Here is a 22390-nt window from a genome sequence, read left to right as displayed (position 1 = left end):
TAAAAAGAAAAAGAAGACTAGTAGTAGCGATGCAGAAGGAAAAGTGAGCAAGAAAAAACGTGCATGGAAAGGAAAACGCAGAAAGTAAAATGAAACAATACTTCACGAATAAAAAAAAAATACGAATGGTAACATTTATTGAGAATGTAAGCGTATATGTATTGTGTATATGTAATTATATATACGTATGTGTAATAAAATTATGATTCATAATCTTTAAATTACTGTTAGCATCGTGTGACTGTTGACATAATTTTCAATTTTCTTTCCCCTCTCTTTTCTTTTCTTTCAAGCAGATATATTTCCCGAAGCTTCCCGACGTCCACAAATCACTGCAATTTCACGCACGACGTTATACGTATGGTATAAGTATTATAAAAAAATTAACATTACATCTATTTTAAATTATTTACAAATGTTTAGAAACGAGCTGGATGTAAATTCAACTATATTAAACGTATATGTATACTAAGTAGTTGAACCGAGTAAGTTTCTTTGGCTCAAATTTAAATCAAACCACCGAATATCAAATATTCTGCAATTCTTCGAGTCAACCAAAGTTCTAATATTTGCCGAGTGTAAAGACTGAGAGAAAATTGAATAATCATTATCGTTTCGTTGAGTAGAAACGCAAAAATATCTGGCTCCTGGAATACTCTGACATTCAGAATTCCCCGGAATCGATAAATCGACTGTTCAAATCAGGTTTGACCTTTTCTTTGGCTTTCTTGCCACAGCGGGTGAGATCCCTTGAAATAATAAATTTCCTGTTCCCTGAACCTTTGCCCGCAATCTGGCAAATTGACTACCGCGATCCGCGTAAAAGGAAACGCTCTTGTTTCATTTCATTTTCTCCCTGCAATCAAGGCGAAGAGCTGACAGCAAACGTGGAGAGTATCGTGCTGGTGCTGGGGCTCTTCCTGACTCTGTACGGATCGTGAACACCGGCGGTGCTGCATTGACGGCTTTCGACACCCTTTGCGAACTTCCGTCGCAACGCGTGAAGGACCTTCTTCTTCAGTACGAAGAGCACGAATATCATAAGACCCTGGAGGCAATTGAAGACGTCCGATACACAGAAGAACTCCGTTTTCCAACTGACGTTCGTCAGATAGTGGTTGAGGAAGTAGGATATCACCTCGAGAATCCAGGATATCCCCATTACGACGAAGAGCTTAACATTCAGGATCAATCTGCAATTCGTTTAGGTATTCGCTTATTCGGGACATTCTTCTCCGTCTCGCGTCGCGCTTCGAGCCGACAAACACGCTTCCATGCACACATCGTGCTGGCTTTTCACGTCAGTTTAGCGGACCTGTTCCCCTCGATGTTGCATCTTATCGACTGACTCGAGTTCATAAATAACAAGGCATTTCCTCCGGTTGATAGATCCACTCCGAATAATGTCTTTCGGGGTTTTTCAGACTTTTCGAACTTTGAGATCTTCCGCGCGGAGAAGAGAACGACGAGAAACGAGACGGACGAACAACAATAAGACGAACAGTGAACGATAAGAACTGACGTGAAGGGTATCGACGTCCGTGAATCTTACTTATTTTTGTCAGCGTGAAACCTGCGGCTCCTGGAATCTGACGTGTTCATTTTAACTCGTCGCTGGATGTCGGCTTTGACCATGCTACACCTCCTGGCCGTAAGAATGAACAGGACGACGTTAACGATAAGCTGGATCGAGACCGGACCGGTGAAAAATAATATCTCACCATGGAAGCTGTAGCCGCCTAAATGACACGTAAAGGAAAGTAATGAGTTTGCGGTGCTAAAAATTAATGAACTGCTTATTGAAGTTGATTGCCGCCTGTGCTTCGCTCGCCGATATAACAGCGTATTATTTGCACTGCGGGAAGGAACGTCGTGTTTTATCGCTACATCGAATAGCATAGAACGAACCGGCGTCATTCGCACGGAAATAACGTAAATTGAAGATCATCGATTTTTCATGGAATATCGATTCGCGAAACGAGCGGCGAACGAAAGGCTCGTACAATATTTGAAAGGAAGACAATTAACTGCCTCCGAGAAAGATCCCCGTGGCGAAAAATGTCTGTTAATTAATCGAACGGAATTGGTAAATGAAGAAGCAATCGCTTGCTCCGATTACTCGTCGAAAGTATAATACGCAATCAGCCGGCTGATGCACTCTAGGAAAAACTTCGGATCGTGCGTAGTATCAGCACAACTATTTTAGAAAAAGTGGACGTGACGCACAGCATAATTAGGTGCTCTTTATTTTTTGCAGAAGTTGAGTGCCTTTCAGGTTCTAATAAAGGGTTACCGAACAGTTTTTTTCTTTTTCTTTTCACGACACCCGTTAGTACCCCAATTCTTTGTCTCTCATTTCTTCAGCGTTTCCAATGAACTTTACACGAACAACATGTAATCAGTCGCAAAAGAACCAGGTATTTTCAGGTTTTTTGTCTATATCTTCTTGACATCGCTTGGACAGAGCGTAATATATGAAAAAATTGTTCAGATTCAGAGAAATTGAAACATCGGCAAAAGAGCGCTTAATTATGTTTCAACTAATGGTTGGGTCGTGCGACATGACTCTGCTAATATTGTTCAAATCACTTAGAAATTCTCCGAATACTTGAGAGGATAACTTAACAAACATTCGTGGAACTATTAGCGAATCTATGTTTAGGGAGAAATCTGTTTGTTGAATCGTTGAAGTGTCCGGTGTCAACGGATGTTGTTTTTAAAACGATATAACAAACACACGGTTAGCCAACCCGGGTTCTGGGAAGACTGAATCGAGGGAGGAACGATAAACGAAAAAACCGGCATCAAGTCACCTCAAATACATCCCGGGTAAAAAAATTACTCTACCTTTTTCTTTCACTCCAATCAATTAAAATCAAAGCAAGAAGTCGGAAAGAAAAATTGAACGTTCGGCGAACCCGCTACAACCAAGGAACTGATTCGTGTACTAATGACCCCCGATTCTCTGGTTACAATTAGTGCCGCTCATTATTTACCCCTGATTCGCCGGAAGGAACCGACCGAGAAAAAGAGAGGAACCGTCTTTGCAGCTGACTTCCATCCGGACATTTCCTGCACGGTCGGCTTACGCGTCTCGCGATAAAAAAAATAAAAAAATAAAAAAAAAACCGCCTTCCAAACCGTGTCGTCGGATGAGAAGCAATCGTGTCGCTTTAAATTCCACAGTCTGGTACAAAATCGAGTACCAATCCGTATCTTATCCGATCAGTTGTGCGTTTATACTGATATCAAATGCACTCACTTGAGAACCAGCATCGCTGAACCCCCATTCCGGGGCGCAGTTGAGCAGGTAAAAATTCTGTGTAATCAGCGGCGATAGCGACGATGACAAATATTACCGCAAAGCCCCACGCATAGAGGCAATAGAACATGAACCGTTTATGGTCCTCCTGCCTCTTGGTGTTCGTCCTTCCCGAATGCCTCAGAGATCTAATAAAGGGATGACGAACTACGTTGTATGTTGAATGTTTAATGTACACGTATACGTATATAGGCGTGATTCAGGCGCGTTTCGATTTTTGTTTACGTACGGATCTAATGTAAGTGTTACGAAGAGGTTTTAACCTTTCTTGGGCTTATTTGCCTTACGAATTTGTAACGTAAAGTGACGAGGCGACATTAAGAGAAGAAACTTTTTGTCAGGAGATGAGTGAGCCTAGCTCCATAAATCACCGATCTATTTTTGCATCTAACTACACAAACTTTTGACTCGCATGAGGATTTTGCGTTCAAAATCTCGCTGGCTTGTATCTCATTCTCGGCTCTGCTTCCGCCGACGCAGCTGAACACATAAACAAACTTTATAAAACGTAATTGTTTTCCCGGCCAGAGACGTATAGTTCTGATGGATACGATGGGACGGAATTACGGAGCTGCAGCGCGAGAATGAGGTCAGCTCGTTTGTCAACGCAAGTGGAAAACAAACGGACGTTAAATGTCGATGGGCGGTAATATCGAGTACGCAAACTGAGAAAGAGAATCGTCTCGCTTTTCGTTAGCAATCACGGTGCCGTGTTAAATGTAGAAGCTTACAGGACACAAGAAAAATTCAAGGATGTTTCCAGGACCTCAAAGACTTCCAAGACCACTGGACACCGTGTCGATACATTATTATTTGCGAGGACGTTTCTGGCAATAAGCTTACGCGGTTTTAATTTATCATCGTTATTATCATTCACATATCTCACCCGAAAGTCCACCATATGTCAAAGCACATGACGTTCAGCCAGAAGAAGGCGGATAGGAATGAGAATAGCATTGTGTACCCTGAAATAGAAGAAAGATACACCTGATCAGAATTGTCGGTAATATAAAAACGGTTCGTTCGTTTTCTGAACCGGACTGATTGAATGGTTAAAAAGCCTCGGTCGACAACGATTGTTAATTACTGTCGGAATATGGCGTGAGCTGTTTTCTCGAAACCATTCGTTAAACAAAACAGCCTTTTGCATAATAGACTCGTTGTGGCTGCAAATTTGGCGACGTAATAGCACCTAAATCATCGCTAATTTCCGGCTGACTCACGATGAACGATGTCGAAGAGGCGTAAGGCGAATAGAAAGAATTTCATTGTTCGAAAATTGCTACGCGGCTGAATAGCGCAACTTACGAGACTGTAATAATAAATAAATACTGTAAAATAATGACTTCATTCAATCGTTAAAGAGGCTGGGATTTTAGAGGTAAAAAAGTCAGCTCAACATCATCTTATTTCATACCCAGAAATGTGCAGACGTTTTCCAAGTCGATTTCATCCTCCCGTTGCGTTTGAGACTCGTTCGGTATTACGACGCCAACGATGGCGAGACAAGCCATTGCCACGAAAAGGCTCCCCACGTGACACATGAGGGTTTTTCCATGGAGGTTTTGCAGAGTCGGTAGACATACGTAAACCAGCAATGTGACCAGAAGAAAAGTACAGCCGATCATCTGCAGCACTGCGTTCACGTGAAACCTGGTTGTAAGAGACTGTCGTATGGTCCTTTTTCATTTTCCTTTTTTGTGTTTTTGTTATTTGCTACTCGAAGGAGGGAGACTGATAAAAATGCAACGTGACAAGGTGGCAAAAGATATGAGAAAATTGGCATAGTCGAATTAAGACTCGGTGTTGTTGAAAGAAGAATATGTAAACGAGACAAGTGACGAACAAGAGATTCTAAAACAGATGAGAAAGATGGCAAAATCAAAACGCGCGTCATGCCAATGAGGTTTTTCAATTAAATCACGTTCAATTGAGAGAGTTTTTACGAATGAAACAAAACTAACGAAGCCGCAGTTTGACGGTTTGATTAAAACGGCACGACGGAAAGTCGTTGAAACTACATGATAAATGAATAAAAAGGCGATTAGTGACGATGACGCAACGCGGGGAGGAAATCCTCTAGAGTACAGGTATTAATTTCATTATATCTATTCTCATCGTCGTATACATAGGATGAAAATAATTATCGTCAATTTGTGATATGAACCGAGAACCGCCTGGCGAATGCTCGCGTGATTAACCGCAAGTAAGTCCACCAATTACATTATAAACGACAAACTTTATTAACGAGCGAATCAGCCACACCCACATGATCTTTGTCTACTCCGTTTTTTTTTCTCTCTTCATACGTGTCCAGCTCAACGTTAGAAAACTAATTTCCTCCCTGCACGTATAACGTGTGATCTATCTTCTCATTAACGCGATGTAATATCATATCCCACGTGACGTAAACCGTCTTTTAACGAAGAAAAAAAATTCCTTGTAATTAGATCAGATATTAAAAATTCCCCGATTACCAATTATTCTAAGCAGTCTGAACACTTCAAACTTTGATTTCAATATTATTTTAGGAATTTTCGATACCGAGTATTACCGTAGTTTCCAAGAGAAAAAGAAAACCGAAATCTTTGTACACGTACAAATTTGCGTGATTACAAAAACACGTTCCACGGCATTATCCGTAAAGATTTTTCGTTAGCTTTCCGGAAAGATCGCGAGATGAATAAATAAATAAATAAATGAGTTTCACTTTGATTCGTTTACAAATCTGTGATAAACTGAAGGAAAGAAAAAAGAAGGTATAACATCGAAGCCGTAGCCAACTTTCGGAAAGAGTTTCGATTGCAGAAGTCTCCTTATACGTATATAATACGGGTGTCTTCTAAAGGGTTTTTAATCAGCTCTCCGAAAGAAGTTGAAAAGGTTGGCGGAACCGTGACAAACTATATATTATATACATCTATATTCGCGGCAAGATTTTCCTTACAAAGTTTTCCAAGCCACCGTGGATTTAACCCTTTAGCTGCCATTGTAGCATTTTATCTACACGAGGGAAATAACTATTTTTAAAAATATCTTCTTCAATTTCAATCTGAAAGTTCTGAAACAATTTGACGAATAGTAACGCCCCCTAGAGAAAGTTTTCACTGAATAATTTCAATTGAAAAACTTTTCATTTAGGCGTGAAAATTGAAATATCCTATTTCGAAAAAGTGCGATGTTTCAGCAATTTTCTTCGAGAATAATGACTTTTTTCAACGGCCCATTAAAGGGTTAAAGTGAGTAAAATTTCACCTCTCCTCGGAGTAATTTTCTTCCAGGGGGGGATCCTCGAAGCACACAAATGGATAAAGGCCGTCCGGTCCGAGGCTGCTGTTGTAGAACATGTCCATGCAGTGTTGGTGATGCCCGTAAGTTTGGTAACCGGGAACGTGTAGTTTTCCTTCCGGTACGAGATGCCATTTCTCGTCTTTGAGTACCGCGTACATTCCGTACGAGCACGGCTTACCGACGAGAAGTCCGTACTCTGGAAGCGGTTTTCATAACGTGAAGAATGTTCGAGCGAAAGGGGGAAAACAGCGCGCGCGGATTTATTCGACGCGTTAACCCGGGTTTCGCCCTTTCAAAAACGAGGAAAAGAATGGAGTCGAACACTCGGGTGCAAGTAGGTGAACGAGGATGAAAGTCGGCGAAGGGTTGCAGACAATAATTATACGCCAGAGTGCAGGGTAGGTGCAGCCTAGAAAAGCAGGGAACTACTGCCACAGAGGTAACTCGTAACCCAGTTCCGACTCTGCGTCTCGCTTTTCGCGTGAGTACGAGGTTAATTACAAGGAGACAATTTCATCGTCTCCGACAGTTTCGCTCTCCGCCGTCTCTCGGACGTCGTCGACGTCGCATCTGTGAACTTGGCCCCTAATTTTCCGAAAATCGGATTGATTTTTTCGAGTCATACATTCCATTTGAATAGTTCTGGAGTTCTTTGTGAGTTTTAAAAAAAGTTCTGTCGATTTTGGTAGTCAAAATCGATGTTGACTCGTTTATTCGTCGCATCGAAGGTTGTTTACTATACATATACTAAGAAAATGAAAAATAAAAAAACGCCGGCGCCCCGTTATTTGAATACCGAAATTTTTTTCGATTTCTAAAAAGATTTCAAAGGGTTCTAGAGTTCCATCTAACTGAATTTTTTTTATTTCGTTTCATTACCGAAATATTGAACAAGATATCCACGCGCCTTGCTTACAACGAAAATTAATTTTCAGCATCCCCGAAGTTCTGACGAGAGCTCTGAGTAGACGAGCAAGGGTTCTAACGAATATTCCAACGAAATTTTCCGGTATTATCGAATTGAATAGAGTCGCGTCGGTCTTTAGGGTTCTGTTTCGTGAAGTTGGTCCCCCGAGTGTTACATTCTATTTTCGCTACAAAAATCGACGGCACTATTTTTAAAGCATACAAAGAATTCCAGAACTATTCGAATGGAAGCTGGAACTCCGAACGAAAATATCTATTTTCGAATAATAAGGGGCCAATTTCACAGAGGTGTCGTCGTCGAGTCGTCGTACAAATACGAGTCACCATATTTTTTGTTTCTCGGGCGCGCCCGAAGAAGCGGAGTGGATAGGAAGATACGACAAGCTGTGCTCTGTTTAAACAATGAATCAAGGTATTCCGTGCAGCACTTACTTTGTGCCTTTGATTAGAAATTCACAGAGATGTTAAAAGAGCGCCACCCCTCGGCTGGCGATAATTAACATTAATTGGCAAGCATCGTACAGTAGAGTGGATTCGAGTATCGCTCTGTCAACGCCGACTGACGCAAATAGGAGAAGCAAAGGCCAAGCTTATGAAGAGGTTGCCGGTGAAAAATTCCAGAATAATCACATCGGAATCGTATAACCTTACAGCTCTGGAGGGATGTTGCGCGCTGTGCAAAAAGGATTTGTCACAAGCTTGACCCGCGCGGAAGTGGGGCGTAAAAAAGGGGGATGATTGATTTGAAAGGAATAGTGGCATCGGCGTGACAGACGGAATAAATTCGCATGATTTATTACCGAGAGTCCGAGTAATCTGATCTCTTTCGTATCAAATTTCCGCATCGACAAATTCACGTCGTTACGTGTGGGTGTACACGTACGGAATAAAAGCGCGTGACAAAACGGAAAAAATCGTGGCTATTTGTCGTTTCGTGAGGGAGGATCGTGGGAGCGATCTACGCGGGAAAAGTGCTCGCATCCTTACCGGTAGAGTTAAAAACCTGTTCCGTCGAGTTCTCCGCCGGGTTCGGCAAATTCCGGACCTCCTCGTGCAGCTTCGGCGTCGTCAATTCGGCCGGTAATTTTTTACAAGAGGTTTCGACCAGCGCCTCGTCTTCCCGGCAACATTTTCTCAAGCAGGTATTACCGCGACAGTATTCGACGCCTCGACAGACTCTGACTACCAGAAGACCGGGCGAACTGCCCGATTCGAGACAGGCGCTTTCATCGGTTGCAAGCAGATCGACAACGCCGTTGGAATTCGTCGCCGTCACCTGAGAAGTTTGAATATAAGACAAATTTACGTCAAGCGACCCCGGAACGCGGATGTTTCGTTCTATCCTCTCTTTGTCTGTCCCTCTGGGATTCGTTTCGTAATTTATTTATTTTTTATCTTATCATTATTACTATGTTTTCCCTCTGTACGTCTGCCAAATCCACTTCCACCATCCACGACACGCGGATCCGATGAAATGTGATTTAGATGCTAAAACTGCACAGTCGCGGACGAATTTTATAGGTATATAAAGCTCGCGAATCGAGCCAAAAATCGTTTCCAATCAAAATTTTACGGCTCAATGATAACGAAGCACGGCTTGAATCGTAAATTGTTGCACAATTTTCGAACAAACGCATCGTCCAAATTTTCGCTAATTGCTCTATGTATACATATAGTACATAAATTACTTCTGCAATCGCTGAGCGTTATCATCTCTGTACGTATTATCAGAATAAAATTAGAGTACGCCTGACAAATATTTATACGGATCTGCATCCACGCGTTTAGATCACAAATTGCCAGACTGATTTAATCGCGTGTCAATTATTCTTTGAAACCAAAAAATCTGTGTTTCTCCCATGATGGATTCAACGTGTATTACCATATATGCGTACACGAGTATAACACAGTATATATTATACCTGTTCCGGACACTCAGTCAACCGACATTGAAAAACTTTGCGGTAGGTAGGTGTATACTGTATATATAATATAAACTTGAGAGTACTAGATAGACATAAAAATTGTAGGCGTTGAATAAAAAGCGGCTAAAGTAGCCCGAACTTGACGCAGACTATATCTGACGCGGTCTTGTGTATACAATTAATTTGAGAAGAAAAAATAAAGCAAACGTCGGCGTTCGTGCGCGGATCGTGCACATTCGCACGACAGCTATAACCTCGATGATAAAGCGGAGCACTTTATAGGATACATTTTGACCTCAGCTTCCGGAACTTCCTTGCTTATTATACGCAGCAATTGATACTTGGATGTGCTTCAAGGAAGTGACCAAATGATGTTGTGTGAAAACTTATTTCCCTGTTTCGCACTGAATCGGTGCACGAAACGGTTCGATGTTTACTTTTATTTCGAATGTTTTGAACTTACGCCGACGTGATGCGGCTGTGATCAATTGATGACAGTTCTGGTACTTCGTATGGAGTATTTTCCCAAAATATCGCAGACTATAATACCCAACGTACGACGTTGCAGATAAGCCGCGTTGAAACAATTACAACAAACTTGCACGACGACCGAATTCAATTACCGAGTGGTAGGGAGTGAGAAAAAAAAACTGACGATAAAAAATAAAAACAAAAAAAAAAAACATACAAGAATTTTGCACTCCGTAAGCGATGTATAAGAGAGGTGGAGAAGATTCGGTCGGACCTCACGCATTCAACCGGATCTTATCGAATTTATTTGAACTCTCAACCCTCTACAGCTGATATTCTACTCCGTGTTCCATGAATATTGCATGCGGCATCTGGAACGAGATAACGTGATCATACCTACCCTACAGCTGGAAGTTAGGCGTCGAATTAGCTGTGACAATTTATGAGGCTAACGTTGGTAACGTTAACGAAACGACACATCAGGGAAAAAATCATAATCGCGCAATTTTAGAATAGTTTTTAAGTAGTTTCTTTTTCAAAATAAATGTATGTTTGGTTTATCATGGTTTAATAAATTTCGGACATTGCTAAAGGTGCGAAGTAACGATTTTTCCTAAACAAGCATTGTCACGGTAACGTAACTAACTCCATCCTCATGAAAATTTAACGCCTAACCTTGTCGCTGCAGCATAGTTCTTCAAATTTTTAAAGACGCTATTGATTTCGACAATTTGGAATTCGGAATTCAAAAATATAACGCTTCCCGTTTAAACGACGCAAGGTCCTACAACCGTGATTCTGCAGACAAGACGATTACGCGATCGTCATTATACATTGTGAACATTCACCTGGATCCTTCCATTCACGATCGAAACGTCGGTCTGATTGACTTCTTGATCGACAATAGCGTGCTGGCACATCGGTGGGCCTCTTTTGACATAGAGAAAATGGGCAAACCCGATACTGCGGACCAAAGATCCCGTAGAAATATCCCGATCCGAATCTTCCAACGGCACGCAGGCGCGCCGATCGATTCTAAAAATCTCGCCACGGACGCAGCATCTCCTGATTTTTGAGACAGTCGGAAGGTGGCGAGGTTCGTCCAAGGATCCATCGGTCAAATTCGTGTCCAAGTTCCGGGTACAGTACAAAAGATCCGGAGAATCGTTCGGTCGCGTTTCGATGCCGTCTTCCGAGTTGAGAATAACGTCGATGCAAAAGTCGCTCAGCAAATGGGTTGAATTTGCATCCGCAAGTGGAATGCTCGTGAGATTGGCGCCATTCTCGCAGGCGGGAATGCCCAGATTTTTTTGCCCGAAGTTGAGCGGTTCAAAGAACTCTGGAGCATCGGGAGGTGGCGTTTTGCACGCGTACGATTCTCCGTCAAAGGTCACCAAGCTTCCGGGGTCGCAGCATCTCCTCGGAGGCCTCGACTCGTCCACTTTTACCGGCGATGTTTCCACCGCTAAAAGTGTCAGGAACACCAACACGTTCGACACCTCGATCAAGTTCGTCCGATACGGCGCCATCGGGACACGAACAGAGCCGTCCTCCGCTTCTCGAACCGCGGGCTGGTGAAAGAGAAAAATAGAAAACACGCTGCACGATACGCTCGATATATTATACAGCGTATCAGCCCCGTTCGTGCAGGCTTACGTCTTGGCCTTTTCATCGCTGTGCCACTTTTTCTAACCGAAGAATCTCTGCGCGTTTATTTATTTATATGTGTGTACATGTATAATGACAAGTGGGTATTTTCCTTGGATATGTTTTATTTTTTTCTATCTTACAATTGAACGCGAGCTATGACACCAGCGAATTTTCACACCCTTCCGTAAGACGACAATTTGACAGTACATTTTATTACACGCGGACCGTACGATGGTTATACACATGTAGTACACTCGTTTATCACGTCACCTGGAGTATGTTATCATCAGACACGAGGGAATAGAAAACCGATAAAACACATTCTCCGTACACACAGCAACAGCAGCGGAAGAAAAAGCTTGCAAGCAATCTCCAGGAGAATGAGAAAATTTATTTTTCAACACGCCGACGCGAACTGACCGTAAGATAAATTGTCAAGGATAATTGCCGAGTGTTTTTTCTTTCTTTTTCAATAAAGAATAAAAAAAAAAAAATGCTTATCATTGAACAGTTATAGCAGTTGGAAACTTTCGAAAGAACGATCGATCAACGTGTCGAAGAAAGTTTTAACCGATGCTTCGTTATACCTCGATGATATCATGATGCAGGTGCAACGCTCCTGTGTTATACGATAAAATTTCCCTGCACGCATTCCAATAAACTTTACACACATGAAATGCCGGAATGCATTCTTGAACGAAAGTCGCTCGTGCGCGTATCACCTTAGAAATGCAGGATTTTTGGTATTTTTTTTTTTGTTTTTTACGAAAGCCATTGATTGACCCTTTTCTTTTCATTACATTTTCGATTACTTTTCAATTTCCTGCAACTCAACGGAATGAGAAAAAGAGATCGAATTAAATCACGGCAGATCGTCCGACGTTTTTACATACCCAAAGAACGGTGTATTTTACTTTACAAACGAAAGAAAGTAAAAGTAAATAAAACGATGATAATAATAATAACAAAACGAAATTGTACAACGAACCGTCAGAGTACAGGCAGGAAAATCCCGCTAAGCGTACAGCTGAAAAACTGGAACGTAAATCGTCTGCTCCGGAGTGAAGTACTGGAAAAAAAAGACAGGCGTCTGGATCGGAGTAAAAGAGTGAACGAAATGACGGCCGGATGAAAAAGAGTCTGGTGATCAGCCTCGGATTTGTACTAAAATGTGATAAATCTTATCCAACTACACGTACATGTGTCGCAACTATAATATTTTATCTTTTGCGAAGCGTCACAGTCCGTGAATTATTTGTTTCACAACACAGCGTCGATATCACTGACGAACAGGGTACTCGGCAAATCAGAGGCTCGAAAAATCCCCCCGATATTCGACGAGAACAGCGCGTCAAGTTAACGCTGAAACGCGTCAGAATTCAACAGTCACTGTTCAATTTGTTGAACGGTAATATAACGCGTATGTAGAACTGCGAAAAAGTCCGAACGAGTATCGATACGCGCACTTTTTCACCCCCGACATCTTCAAGGGTTGCCGGCCATTTTCGGTTGAGCCTCTGAACCACCGCGTCTCTTCCTCCTTCTCTGGCAGGTCTTCACCACTGATCAGACATGACAGAACTAACCGACTGCCCGGCTTACGATACTCCCGTAGCCTCTAGCCTCCGTCTGTCGGGCTCTCCGACACATGGCACACCCACGCTTTACCGAACCTGTGGAACACACCGACGGACATCCACATTGCGGCGCACATCGACACTCTACCTCGAATCGCAGTTCCTTGTAGAACTTGGCTATAGTTATTGACTTTGGTGACCGTTCTAATAGTTGGGAACCTTTTCTTCCTTTACGGTTGTATTGTTTGCTCAGAAATTTTTTGCACCGTTCAAGTTACGCCTCGAACGACTCGAAGAATCACACCTTCGCACTCTGTTCCCCGTTGAACAGACACTTGGGTCCATGATTTGACGAACGGCTGATGGTACGCGAAAATTGATACGCTGGAGGCTACGAAAAGAGAATTTATCTTACGAACGTATGCGCGCGAACTGCGTTAACTGTTGGAAGAGTTAGATACGTTGATTTGAACGCGTTTTTTTTCAATGGGCCCCTGGCGTACTTTCACAAGCAAAGAAACTTGTCTGTATAGTCTGTGTGCATAGACGGATTCACATCCAAGTTTTGTCAGGCATGTATCCACATGAGGTGGCACTGATGGGCGCATACGTACATAGGTCTCGCCCACACTAGTAACGTGCTCGAAAAGTCCCAGAAGCTCAAATCCGTATAAACGTCTATTGAGTATAATATTGTGCACGTAACATGCTGCTGTAAGTAGTAAGAAAAAGAATAAGAGGTTGCGATAAATACAAGTCAGCGTCAATTTGGGAAGTAATTTGAGTACACTCAAGTATCGCGATGCGAAAAGTACCGGATGACGGATGGCTGGATTCAGTGCCAATGGAAATATTATACAGCAATTTATCACTTGTGTAGTGTCACTTTATTCAGAACAAAGTCCAGACCAGATGACGATGTGCAGATGCAGGTGATGTCGAACGGCTACCGGTCGACAAGGAAATACTTTTTCTGAATTAATTACTGTGTTAAGTAGCGGTAAGCCTTCCGCGTGATCGACGAATACCGAAACACGATGTTCCGGATCGAGGATCAATGAATAGCTGCGAAGAGATAGACGGGAAACCGGTATGCGATTACGCGCGATTTATTTAATCGTCGGCACGGCTGCGAAGTGTAAACAGTACCAAGAATCTCTTCTAAACTATGACTAAGTTACGCCTGTAGCGTAAAGTTACAGATAAAAGTCGGCGATCACACATCGCATGCTGTATGTGTTCGTATCTGTGTACCTATAATGCACGCGAGGTATAAACAATGTCTCCTCTGTACTCGATTCAAGTCGATCCTCCGGATGGAAACTCTGTCGAATCCGAAAATAGGAGTGGCTGGCCTATTTTGACGTGTAAAAAATTTTTCTGGTGATCAAAACTTGGAAGGATCAATATTTGAAATTTCGATATAGAATGAACACTGACCAGTGACACTTTCAAAAGTCAAGATTTCCAACAATTCATCTTTCGTTATTTTATTTTCGCATGTTTTACACTTCGATTTATCGGCCATTCCAGATATTGATCCTTCCAACTTTTGATCACCGCCAACAAATTTCGTTCACCATTCACCGAGATTTCCCTACTTTCTGAACGCGCATACAAGCGTGAAAGTCTCGTGAATTCGGTGCAACAAAATTCGGATTTTAGGAAAGAAAATGCCGGTGGAAAAACAGCTGCGACGCTTTTAGGATTGACATTTGTTGCTTCTAAAACTCGGCTCGTGACATCCTGGAAGTCAGTTTTACAATTTAGAAGAAATTTCGATGAAACCTTGAATAGGACGACTTTCGAGGTAATAATTGTTACAGAGAATAGGTATGTTGTAATTCCATGAATCTTCGCGGCACTTTTGAACATAGAAACAAAGGTGGCGGCTTTTATCCGAAAATTTATTTGTAAGTTCGTGGAATCGACGCTTTCTGCGTGACCAATGTCACTGCCGTTCAAGGGTTCCTCGGAAATTTCAGCGCAACTCATTCGGTCTACATTTAGCACCCCTTTCAGCCACGGTTAAATTTGCTAATTACTTTCAAGCTAATCAAATAGTCCTAGATTCTTATCTCACGATCAGCATTAGATTTATGTAAAAAGTATAGGGGTGTAATTGCCCGTTGGCAAAAACCAGCAATTAGTCCAATTACGAAGGAGTTAGGTACGTACCTGTATACATTTTGCGCAAAATTTCATCACCCTTTTTAACGTCTGATACCGACTTACAATTATAGCCGCATTCAACACTTTCATGCAGGGCCTGGATTAATACGTGAATAAATATTTTTTATTTCAATCATTTTCATTCCTGATTTGGTTTTCTGCATGAATTATGATATTTAGAGCCAGAAAATGCAGTTTTTTGTTTTCCATATTTCAGTTTTTCAAGTCCATCTTACATGTTTATACATATTTTGTAATTTCCGATACATATTTGTCCGAGCCCTACTCGTACGTTTTAACGTCACTCATAGATTGTGGAATAAGTGATTATTCCAACCTTAGCCGTGATGCGGCTGCACAAGCTGACGCGAATCGTGATTCGTGACTGGGGTCAGTTTTATTACAGCTGATATATATGCCGGGTCTCAGTTAATTAGTAAACGATGCGCCGAGTCCTCGGCGCTCCTACAGGTTGTCGTGAGGACAGAAGCTAATTACCAACGAACGTATGACAATTTGAGTAAAGAGCAATCGGCGATAAAGTGTGTTACGTATAAACAATTTTATGGGAAGGCCGACTCTCCCCGTCCGTTCGCACGTTTTAAGGTGCGTGTACTTTTCATTCGTCGCTATCGCTGGAGAGTTTCATTTTCAGTTGATCGTTGATCAGGGAATAATTTGGGTTATTGACGAGCAGGGAATACGACAGGTAATTGTAAAATTAATTTATACGATAGATGGACTGTAACAAGTATTTGTTGCAACTTTTTAAATTGCCTCGATCGATCGTTCGACTTTTAAACTGATACGGTCTACATTCGTAAGCGCGTATCAATTTCAATTTTCTAATCATTAATGTCAATTTCGTCCGAGAGATTGAATGCCCCGATATTGATATCCCGTGTTCCTATCCCACTGCAGATATTGAACGACGAATCGACGTAAACAGGACCAACGTCACCGCTACTCGCAGCTTTTATGGGGGCCCCAGCCATTCAAGCACTACGCAACGCCGCTGTTTTCCACTATTTTATCCCAACTCGCACGCTTTGTCACGCACATACGGACCTTTATGCGCCCCTCGTAACGTTACGTGACAAATTTTTCCTACCACCTTCCGCCATGTTTTCATTTTACCAAAATTCCAGAGTTGACGCAGCTGACATCGTCCAACGAACGGAAAATCGTTTGCCGCAGGAACGGCGTAAAGTTCGGGATCGATTGATGTCCGATTAATCACTACTCGTTCGAAATTTTGCCTCACTTTGCCGACCAGTATTCGCACATGTAAAACATTAACGTGTATAAAGTTAGATATGCAACAATTGTATCGAGATAATTTGAGCCGATCATTTTCGACTTTACTCGTTACAGTAATATTTTTATTCTTTTTTCCGTAGGCAGTCAGGTCGAAAAGGGGGACGCAAATTTTCAGTATTCTTTACGTAATATTTTAACCGTACACCTCAAAACTGACGTTTCGGGATAATTTAAGAGCGATATCTGCGATGCTTTTATGGGCTTGCATCAGTGTATGTATATGGAGGGGCGGATGGCGCATAATCGCTTAATATATTGTCAGCTATTTTGATAAACGCAACACCGTGGGCGTCGTGCTCGTGCCGAAGTGAGAATATTCCAGAGCCTGTACCCGTATTAAGTCTTTAAAATCGTTCGCACACTGCAGAAAATGTTGAAATTTTCATCGACATTTTACAATCTTTCGTCACAAAATTGAATTCCGCAATTTCAAGATCGGTTATTATTGGTAATTACTGAACGGAGAAAGTCCAGTTACACCTACGTTGTTGTAAAAATGACTTAGCTCTCGTATTTTCACGTTCACGTGTGAAAATCTCGGTTGAGAATTTCCACCCCGGCCAGACCTCGATATCACGGACAGTTAAACTCGGGGTGAAAATCCCATATTGTGCCGAAAGTCAAGATTCACCAGAATGGGTGAAAAAGTTTCCGACGACTCGCCGCACTTGCTTAGCCTTATTCCGATGTTACGTACCGGTAATAATGCACGCACCTGTGCACATAGGTATACACGTAGCTATAAACTATAAACACAAATATTTGTCAACAAAGGAGAAAAATGCGACGAGGTACCCGAACCTCGTTCGTACGTATGCGAGTGCATGTAGATTATACATCCGCGTACGAGGAGAGAAGAAATGACCTAAAACACACAAGGTAGTCCTACCGCAATTTGTTACACTACTCCTAGGGGAGTCGATTTAACGGTTGGGTTATACGATCAGTGGTCCATAAATTGGCGGGATTCCGTGAGTTAAAACTATCCATGGTGCGGAGGATTTATATAGGTAACGGGGCGGCGGTTCGACCGAGAGTAAGTTAATTAATACATTAGCCGTGAGGTTTCGTCGTCGCGTCGGTTGCAGCGAGGGCTGGGTTCAAATTCCGAATTAGAAAAGTTCCGAAAGCGCCAAAGTCGAAATTTCTTGCTGGTGAAAGTTGAAGTGAAGAAATCAAACTCTGACGAAACATCAAAATTTCGAATGGTCCGAAACCCCGACAAGTCAAAGTTCCGAAGGTGCTTAATTAAGAAAATTTAAAAAACTGGCAGATCGAAGTTCCGAGTGATCGAAGATTTTCAGTTCTGTGAATTTCTAGTTTGGTGAAATTTCGCCACTTTGAGCTTTCTTCGTTTTGGATTTTCGATATTTTTACATTCGGAATCCAGGTCATTCGGATTTTCAGCTTTCCTGATTTCTTACACCCGCTCGTTGAGTAAACCACGCTGTGTGATAATATTATAATTTTCGTAATTACTCTATGGAAACTTTATTTTCCGGAATGTAGCTTAATCGAAACTTTGCTCTACCGTGCCTTGAATTATCGAAATTTTTCATTTCGGAACTTTGAGCCGGCGTGTTTCCGACCATTCGAAACTTTGTTGTTTCATCAAAGTTTGATTTCTTCACTTCAAGTTTCACCACCAAATAATTCGGATCTTCAACCCCGCCCCTTACAACGGTGGTCGCAGGGCGCGGTCATCTCGTGTTCTCCCGCATGTATGTATATCGAATTCCAGGGCCAATCAATTTCGCGATTAACCCTGTAACACGCGACACGTGTGTCTGTCGGATGGTTGCGGATAGGTAGACGATACCTAGGCGCGTCGGTTTTGCACACAGGGGAGTCAATTACCCAGGAATTAGCATCCCGGCGTTTTTCGCGGGGTCTGATTAAACCACGCTCATCCGCTTCGGCGACAATATTTAACCTCAGACCTACGCGACGGTGATTAATTGCACGCAAGGAAGACGACGAAGGCACGGAAGCAGGTTGACTCTCTTGCTACCGTGTTGGCACACGGTCAAATTTTCATCAACGACACCTTCAATCAAGTGCGCCGCCCCGATTAATCAGTGCGTTCCAGGTTACGTTCACGATACGGAACAAACAGTGTGAACAAATTTTTACCTACAGAACCTCTAATCTTTATTTTTTAACTAATGGGTTCCCAGTGGCTCACTATTTTTTTGGAATCGGAACTGAAACGAGTTTTCTTTCCATGGGAATTTAACGTCTCTCTGATCAACGTATCGTTTGTTTCTTCGTAAAATCTGCGTAAAATTTGCTTGGAAAGAAAACTCGTTCCACTTTTGATTATAAAAAAATAGTGAACCACTGGAAACCTATTAATGAACATTACTGTAACATACATACATACGTACGATGCGCGAAAACTATATACTGGGCGAAAAGTTTTATAGTGCAATTTAATTTGTTGCATACTGCAGTTTTCTCCCCCCTTTTTTCACTTTATTTCTTCCTTTCTTCGCTCCACCGTTATTTCAAATTTATCCGTAAGTTTTCTCTCTCTCTCTCTCTCTCTCTCTCTCTCTCTCTCTCTCTCTCTCGTACTCTCTTTCTCTCATTTTGCGCGAAAGAATCTAACAAAGAAATACATACTTGCCAACCGATCGACGATCACCGATTGCAGCGAACGGAATCGCTAATTGACGACCACGATGTGATTGCTGTGATTAAGTGGAGTGAAGTGGTCACTTCCTCGGCATTTACCCTAATTCGAAAGGATCTGACCGCGTATTTTTTTCGTCCACTCATACTCGAGGCTAGTGATTTAATCGATTTAAGAGAGCTGGCGCAAGTTAAGTAATTGCTTAGTACTTGAGTTTCAATTTTTTTTTTTTTTCAATTCTTCCGAATCGCTCTCCACTCAACAGACCCAATTTTTTTTTGCGCAAATAAAATTCTGCAACGCATGCGGACTATCCTCTGACCCTGACCGAATTCGCCTCTCCCCGAACGTAATATTTATAGGTAAAAACGAAGAAACTGTCGCCTATATTAAACCCGAACCGTCAGAATAAAAAGTATTGTCTCTGATCGAGAAATCTGCACGATCATGATTAGGAGGAAGTTTTTCCTTCGAAATCTAAGAGGCCAATTCGGTGTCTTGAATAAACATAATTATAACCGAAAACTCGGATGTCACGCAGAGCATTAAACATATTAAGACGGAAGGTATGCTTTTGAATCGTATGTTTTTCACCTCTGATAAGATAGCGATCGACCGTTTCGCATATCCTTCGTCGGGTGGGTCATAAAATATAGATGCTGGCACATTTTATGATCAACAGAAGTAAACTGGAAGTGAAGACAAATTGATTAACGCTCACCGTACGCAGCCTCTCACGTGGCTTATACCGTGTCGTTAGAGGGTTCGATATACTCGGAAGCAGCTTTAATAACCGATAAAATATGATCGAGTTCCACGGTATTGCTGGTGAATAATTTCAAGCGTGGCGGAGGAAGAGTGAGAGAGACAAGAGCGAGAGAGAGAGAGTGAGAGAGAACGAGAGGGCAGGAGAGCTGCAAGTAAAACGTGCCTGTTTCGTACATCGTCGACGTCGTAGACATACGCATTGTTTAATGTTTACGTATGGGGAAAACGCGTTGTCGAGAAATATTCGCGGAGGAATGCACGTGGAACGCCTGTTACCCCCGTTAACCTACATACATCATGTCTGCAGCGTCTATAACGTGTGATCGAGATCGAATAAACACCGATCTTGGTTTACGAGATTTTGTTAATACGTACGCCGCGTGCAGAGACTCGCCTCTGTCAAAACTGCAGATATAACGAGACTTGCTTTTTCTTCTTTTTCTCTACTTTGAGCTCCTGTTTGTTTTTTATCTTCTTCCTTGTTCCACGTCGTTTATCACGTTCAGGCACGACTCAAAGTACGATTGCTTTACAAGCATATTCGAAATTTCCCGAAGTACTTCTGATGTTTAACGCATCAAAGCTGCTCGATTATATCTACTGTGTGTAATTCAAAGAGTCTCTATCTCTCTTTATCTTTCTCTTTATCTCACTCTCTCTCTCTCGCTCTGGGAAAGAAATACACTGTAGAAAGCGTGATCTGTACTTTGAATAGCTCAAAGAAACTGATAGAATTTTATGTTCTGCAATTCTATATAAATGGGAGGGCAGAAGTACACTACTGACGACGAAACACCTTTGAGTGTGTTTAAATTAGAATTCGATAAAGTCTATTGGCCATTATCCAGGTTGATGTGTAACGGATCTTTTTTATTCGTGCGTTAACAATAAGATCTATCTTTAATCTCGAAGACTGTCTCCGTGGTTTGTTCCGGCTTGTTGTTAGTAAATCTTGAACAAATTGTTGCGTTTAGGTAAGGTAGAGTACCAACGGAAAAAATAGGCAGAATTTAAATTAGAAAATGTAAACAAGACAAACTATATTCGCGAGTAATTTATATTATGTATGTCTAATACCTGAAGACTGAAAGTTCAATAAATTCTAAGCTTATACGTAAATTTACTTCCTTTTCTGGTTTCTTACTCCTCGCCTTTTTCATACGTGAACAGAAATTAGAATCTGCCGCAGGCGAAGATATTTTATATCGTCATAAGGACGATGCCACCGATAATGATCACAGCCATAAGGATAACATGATGGCAATAACGTTAGCAAGAGAACAAAAATTTTCAAAGTAATGAAAACGAGATTTAAGAAGTAATAACAATCATTGTACACGTTGGCGAAAGAAATTTAATATAAACCAGGGTTTACAGAAACTTCCCCAAAGGAGAGAAGTTTTGTTCGAGTTGGTTTTGATTCGTTTGTTCGCGGCTTTCCGGCAAGTACCAACGTTTATGGAAATTTCCTTCGACAGTGTGAAAGCTGCGGAGGCAGCAGCTTCCGCACGGTCTGATCATTAAGGACCGCGGATTATTCGGAGAGCGCACGTATTATACAGGCATGTATATTTCAGGAATTCATTACAGCACTCCACGCAACTGTTTTACAGCTCCTGGGAGTGGTGGACAACGTACAAGCTGTTGAATAATGCGAAGAATCCTGCGAGTTGGAAAATTTATCTTCTGCTCACGAGTGAGTGCGAAAATGCCAGAATTCCCGGTTTTATTGCTGTCCAACACGCGTTTCTGAACCCAAAACAATTCGATCGCAGCCAAAAATAATTGTTGTAGTAAAATGTTCTTTTTTTTTCATCTTTTTGAAATCACGTTTTTCGTGGTGCGGTTATCTTTTACAGAAACTGCACGCTCAGCGGCTCATTCCATTATTGATGTCATGAATCGAAAAAGATTCCATTCATACGGTAAAAGTTACTTGCAGGATTTTATTTCTAATAATAAAAATCTGGTTCCGCATAGTTGTCGCATAGACCTCAGATGGAAAATAAGCGTAGGTAATTTGTAAGGAATATATAATCACCTTTCGCATCATTGAACCTTACCCCCATTCTTATTTCTCTTTGTAAATATGATTTCAGGTCAATTTTCCGATACTAAGGAACTCACGAAACAATAAACTAACACTAAACGCTAAAAATCATCTCGCAATATGATTTATATTCCGACTAGCGCTTAAAAAAAAGCTCCGCCTTACCGCCGGGATATTCGATGAACGAATCGAAACCGTGTCATTAAACAATACTAGATGGCGCCACGCTCCGACAAGGATTTGCCGACCTCATTCAGTTTGAATACGCGGGAAATTCAAATA

At 41.8% G+C, this 22390-nt stretch overlaps 1 protein-coding gene across 2 annotated transcripts; it reads right to left on the bottom strand.

The window, feature by feature from the left end:
- Window positions 1-101: 101 nt before the first annotated feature.
- On the bottom strand, window positions 102-14201 carry LOC124298232 (G-protein coupled receptor Mth2-like). 2 transcript variants are annotated; one of them, XM_046749971.1, is made up of 10 exons: window positions 12786-14201; window positions 12575-12655; window positions 10785-11507; window positions 8528-8816; window positions 6578-6809; window positions 4740-4975; window positions 4209-4287; window positions 3263-3450; window positions 1553-1739; window positions 102-1193 (listed from the first exon to the last, which is right to left on the bottom strand). In XM_046749971.1, the coding sequence occupies exons 3-10, from the start codon at window positions 11463-11465 to the stop codon at window positions 863-865; spliced, it is 2223 nt and encodes a 740-aa protein (XP_046605927.1). In that variant the 5' UTR covers window positions 11466-11507; window positions 12575-12655; window positions 12786-14201; the 3' UTR covers window positions 102-862. The 2 variants fall into 2 exon arrangements, with proteins under 2 accessions (XP_046605927.1, XP_046605926.1); XM_046749970.1 differs by having other exon boundaries at window positions 12575-14201.
- Between the last annotated feature and the right edge of the window lie 8189 nt (window positions 14202-22390).

Source organism: Neodiprion virginianus, chromosome 2 (assembly GCF_021901495.1).
Source record: "Neodiprion virginianus isolate iyNeoVirg1 chromosome 2, iyNeoVirg1.1, whole genome shotgun sequence".
NCBI lineage: Eukaryota > Metazoa > Arthropoda > Insecta > Hymenoptera > Diprionidae > Neodiprion > Neodiprion virginianus.
The sequence above is the reverse complement of the archived record's forward strand: the minus strand, read 5'-3'. Positions and strand labels throughout refer to the sequence as shown.